Source organism: Cajanus cajan, chromosome 10 (genome assembly GCF_000230855.2).
Source record: "Cajanus cajan strain Asha chromosome 10, NIPB_CcT2T_4, whole genome shotgun sequence".
Lineage (NCBI taxonomy): Eukaryota > Viridiplantae > Streptophyta > Magnoliopsida > Fabales > Fabaceae > Cajanus > Cajanus cajan.
The window spans coordinates 34,673,641-34,679,223 of NC_138526.1; the positions used below are offsets into that span (position 1 = coordinate 34,673,641).

General features: G+C 29.4%; 1 protein-coding gene across 1 annotated transcript; it reads right to left on the bottom strand.

The window, feature by feature from the left end:
* Nucleotides 1-903: 903 nt before the first annotated feature.
* On the bottom strand, nucleotides 904-5,175 carry LOC109813761 (cytochrome P450 72A68). The gene is made up of 5 exons (XM_020378014.3): nucleotides 4,800-5,175; nucleotides 4,334-4,551; nucleotides 2,634-2,878; nucleotides 1,945-2,332; nucleotides 904-1,605 (listed from the first exon to the last, which is right to left on the bottom strand). The coding sequence occupies exons 1-5, from the start codon at nucleotides 5,065-5,067 to the stop codon at nucleotides 1,174-1,176; spliced, it is 1,551 nt and encodes a 516-aa protein (XP_020233603.1). The 5' UTR covers nucleotides 5,068-5,175; the 3' UTR covers nucleotides 904-1,173.
* Between the last annotated feature and the right edge of the window lie 408 nt (nucleotides 5,176-5,583).

Genomic DNA, 5,583 nt, shown 5'->3' on the forward strand with positions numbered 1-5,583 from the left:
ACCTATGATAGCAATCTGCAACAATGTAACCATACTTATAATACACTTGACACTGAATATTTGAGTAATGACCACCACCACCACCACCACGACAACTTTTTTGACCACTACGACCACGATTAAAGTTAAAATTTCCTCCATCATTTGTATCTACATCAATATTTTAAGAAAATTGATTGGTTTAAGTCACATCATTACTTTGTTTAAAATTAGGATTCATTGTTGGTGCTTGAGTCAAATTAATAGAGGCTGACTCCACGAAAACTTTCTTATGATATTTTTGTTGTCACATCTAATGTGTGATCAACAACATTTCAGCTTCCTAAATAGGAAGAGACTTAAGCTTGCTTTTAATGACCAAGATCAAAAAATTGTAGTCTTGCTAAAGTCCTTATAATATTACATCAACATGTTCTTGAGTTGACATTAATTCTCCAAGGGAAGCAAGAGCGTTAATTAACACTTTAATGTATAGAAGATATTCCTCCATAGTCTTATCTTCAAGTATCGTCGATTGAAGCTTTGTTTGAATTTTAATGTGTGTGCTTGAATTTGTTTATGGAAGAAGTCATGTATCTTGTCCTAGACCTGATACAAATGAACGCTTCCAAGAACTCATGAAAGGATTAAAGTGAAGAGAGACAATAGAAGCCACGACATAAGCATTTGATCCTGTTGCTCCTAAACAATGTACTTCAAGTTTAGTTTTCCCTCATTGCGATTTGATTCATTCAAGAATCAAAGTGGAATCTTAGGATAAAAAAACAAAATGTTGAAGACAATGTGCCTTGATAATAGGCTCAACCTATTGATGCCATTTAAGGATCTATCAATCTCTTGATACCATGTGTGGAGTGTTTAGGTATAAGGTGAAAAAAGAATATAGAGAAAATAGAAAGAATATGAAAAATACTTTTGTATATTTATGATTTTTTTTTCATGTAACAATGAGAAAGCAAGTCTCTTATTTATACATATAAGTCCAACAGAGCCTCTATTAATAACAAGTCTAACAGAAAGTATAACAAACTAATAACTCTAATGATTACTACTAGTAATCACGAGAGTTAGTTGAAAACTATCCTATTACATCATATTTCACACATTATAAACTCATCAAGAAGAGTATAATATAAACTAGAAATAAGATCTAATAATTTTTATTTTTTATTTTTATATTTCCACCTTGCGTAGAATGACATGAGCACCGTATTGGGGTTGAAGACTAATCACAGTTGTTGGGGCATGAGTATAGCTTGGAGAAAGTTCAAATGAGAAATGTTGTAAAAGCATTGACACAACAATCTTTGCTTCCAACAAGGAAAAGTTTTGTCCGATGCATATTCTTGGACCCCCTCCAAAGGGAAAAAATGAAGCTCTTCCATTTGTGGCCTTTAGAACACCTTCAGAAAATCTCTCAGGTTTGAACTCATTAGCATCATCACCCCACAGTTCACAATCATGTTGAACCATTAATATTGGTAAGGTAATATGCACTCCAGCCGGTAATAATAGGTTTCCAAGTTTCATATCTTTGTCAACTTTTCGAAAAAGAGCAATAAACGGTGGGTATAACCTAAGAACCTCGTGTAAAATCATGGTAACCTGTTGCAAAAAATAATCATCATAACAATAATTATGAAGGACATATTCTCTTGACTCATATATAAATAAAATACTTAAATTTACATATATTAAAGAAAATTAGTTAAATTGATTTAATTTTATTCATTTAATGTAAAAATTAAACTTTACTTCTTAAACTATCCTTAATAATGTTAATTAAAAATAGTAATCATAATTAATTTAAGAGTATCTTTTGAAATGATAGCATTAAATATAATAAATTAATTAGAATTTACTTATATTTAATTACAAAAGTTTTATGTACCATCGTGCTTATCTATGAATTTAGAGAGTATCAAGATGATAATACAAACTTACAATCTTGAGGTGGGTTAGGCCATCATAATCTGGTTTTCGGTCACCAAAAACTTGTAAAACTTCCTCCCTTGCACGTGCTTGCCAATCAGGGTACCTACTTAATAATATCATTGTCCAAACAAGCAAAACTGCAGTTGTTTCCTGTCCAGCAAAGTAGAATAGTTTGCATTCTTCCATTACCTCCTCAAGATTCATTCCAACGTTCTTTTTGTTTCCTTGTTCTTGAATTTCCTTGTGATTTGACTCCAAAAGTATATCTAACAAGTCATTTTTAGTGGCTTCACCCTCCTTCAGTGCTTTCTCTCTCTTGTTAATAATACCCTTAAGCGAAGCTTTTATATCTCTGTCAATTTCCCTCATCCTTCTATGGATAGGAGTAGGTACAAACCTACAAGTCAACGAAATCAGTCTTGTAATAATCATGATATAAAGAGAATCTTCTTTTCTAGATCAACTACCCTTATAATGGTGGATCTGTCAATAGTAAACATAGTTTAATTTTCCAAGATGCAATTGAGAGATGTCACAATATATGGGAAAATATTACTGTAAAACCATTTTTTTTTAAATTATGAACGATAGGTATTATTTTCAATCACAATTTCCTATATGAAAATATATGTCAAGCTCATCCAATAAGCTAGATCACTTAAGTCTATCACGTAGTTAAATATACATGTTAGTCTTACCTCCATCCAGGGATGTAAACTTTTAACAGAACATCTAGAGTAAGTTTAGTTTGCTCGTTTAGAAGTTGAAATATTCTTCTTCCTTCTTCATAACTACTTCCAAATGATGTGCGAGAAATAACATCACTAGCCAATTCTCGAAGGAAGGGCCATACATCCATTTCACATGATCTGTGTGTAGACAACATTCCTTCCCATTTGCTAATCAAATCATCGCAACATTTGGTGAATAATGGTAACATATTCTGTGATATAGTGGAAAATGGAAAGCGGTTAACATCCCCCTTGTGAATTTAAGCACACAAATGCTCTCTTTCATACTTCGATTTGAAACATAGACTAACTGATGTTGCATTTAAAATTGTGTTGCAGGCTAAACAAAATCAAGCTTTGAACTCAATTAGAGGAAAGATTTACTTATTCTAAAGAGGTGTTTGGTTAGTGAAAAGTTTTTTCATATCTAGAAATTATAATTTTTGAAAATTACAAATATTGAATCATGATAATAGTTAAAATCTATTTTGTTACTTATAAAGGCTTTTGTGAATATTCATACAAGATTTTCATGTTCGATTATAATAGTATATTCATGTATATAAATATTTTTTGTAAAAAAAAATCTTATACGAAAATAAATTCATTAAATATATTTATTTACACAAATCTTATTACAAATATGATATTAAACTATTTTAAAAAGTTAAGGATTTATAGTTAAAAAATTTTAAATACAAAATTCAATAAGCAAAAATAAACAAAAAAAAATGCCACCTTATAATTAAGAAGGAAAAATATATTATTTTATTTCATTCAAATAAATAAATAAATGTTAACATATACAATTAAACTGTAGAAATAAAATAAATTTTAATATTATTATTAAAATTGACAAGGTCAAAAATTAATAAAATACAAAAAAGAAAAAGAAAAAGAAAATGGACATGTTTGAGGGAGAGAAAGGGAGAGAGGAAGAAAATGGGAGTGAGAGTGCATAGAGAGAGAGAGGAAGGGAAAAAGAGAAATAGAAAAGAGAAAGAGAAAGATACTTATATATATATATATATATATATATATATATATATATATATATATATAACTTTTCTCTTAATTTGGAAAGGTTGGATTCTTAACTCCCATAATAATATTTTTGTGAAAAAGTAAGATAAAAATGATTCTCAAAAAATTGTATTCTTGAAAAATAAATATTAAATAACTAGTTACCAAACATGAGAAACTAAAATTCTCGATTTAAGTTTCATAAAAAAATAAAAACATTTTATGTACTAACCACTAGATTAAATTTTTTTAATATATATATCAAGTTTGCAAAATTTTAAAAAATTTGAAAATTTTTATGATACTTTACTATATAAATTCAAATCAACATATAAAATATTTTTATGATTATCTGTCAATTTAAATTATGAAATAAAATAATTTTTAAATTTTAAAAAAAATTATAAGCTTAAATAATAAACATATTAAAAAATTAATTTAATAATTAAATTATTAAAAAATAATATAAAAAATAAATTATTTAATAAAATAAATCTATCAAAACTTAATTTTAAAAGTAATACCAACTCTATCATGAATTAATACTATTTTCTTTTTGTCCGTACACAAAATCAATGTTTTGTTGAAATGTTCTCGGAAGAAACACAAGTCAATATAACAATATATAGAGAGAGAAAAGTAACCTTTAACTTTTCTAAATTGAACGCGGGATTGATTATCTTTCTATGCTTGTTCCACTTTTCTCCCTCGTAGCTTACAAGACCAGGAGCTAGTAATCTCACTTGCGGATTCGAAACAGACTTTCGGAAGTCATAATTATTGTTGAGTACATCTTTGATCAGCTCAGGATCTGTGAGTATCACCCTTGGGACTGTACCAAACCATGTAAAACAATTTTTGCCTACATATACCATCACCAACAATAAGAATCAGGCTAAAACAACAACATATGTCGGTAGTTTGAGTATTTCTCAACTTAAACAAGATCTTAGTTTTAAATTTTGTCATGATTATATACTAAAAGAATTGACCACTTTGCGTATACCATATAATATTGTATGCATATTTTTATGATCGTTGCTAATATATAAAATTCCCAAGTGACAATTGCAAAAAGGAGAAGATCATGAGAAAGAATCATAGAAGTACCATGTTTGTTGAGACTATATTGGATATAGGAAAATAGTCGAGGCACTGTGTCATGAGAGAGATTCATGGGTTTGGATAAGGCTTCGTTTCGCATCTTGACAAACTCCTTCATGTCTCCAACCAGAAGCTTGTATGGGTTGCCATGAAGGCCTTGCTCTCTCAGAAGCCTTTCGATTCTCTTTGGCTTCAGCCATAACCAGTTCAGCACCCTCCATGTGCATATCAGAATCAGTATCAGTATCAGAATTGAGGCCCACGCTAGGTCCATTTTTCTCTCCGTATTTGGTGGGGCAAAGAAAAAAGGGAAAAGGTGAAGTGACGAAGTCTCGAGAGACACAGAGGTTTGATATATAATGCTGGTGGCAATCACTATGTGGCTTGCCTTGTACTACCAAATATGGATTATTAAAATGGCTTGGATAAGTACTATATGTTAAGAAAAGTAAAATTACTTATGAACCCCCCAATTTAAATATTTGTACCTTATCCCTGTCATGACTTATAACAATTAAAGGACATATATTGGTCAATTTTGTATCGAATGGTTGGACCATGTGTTATGTAGCTTTTTGTGTAGTAGTTAAGTCGGTTTAGCCATGATCAAAACTCTATTTAGATAATAGTTTACGATAATTTTTTAGAGCTTTTTTACTAAAATTAAAAAAGAATTTAATGAAAAAATTTCAAAAATTCTTATTTACAGAATATAGGTCAGCTTAAGCATTATATGTTGGATTCATGAGTGAGTCTTCTACATCATGTTTAAATAGTTATCAAAAAGTCA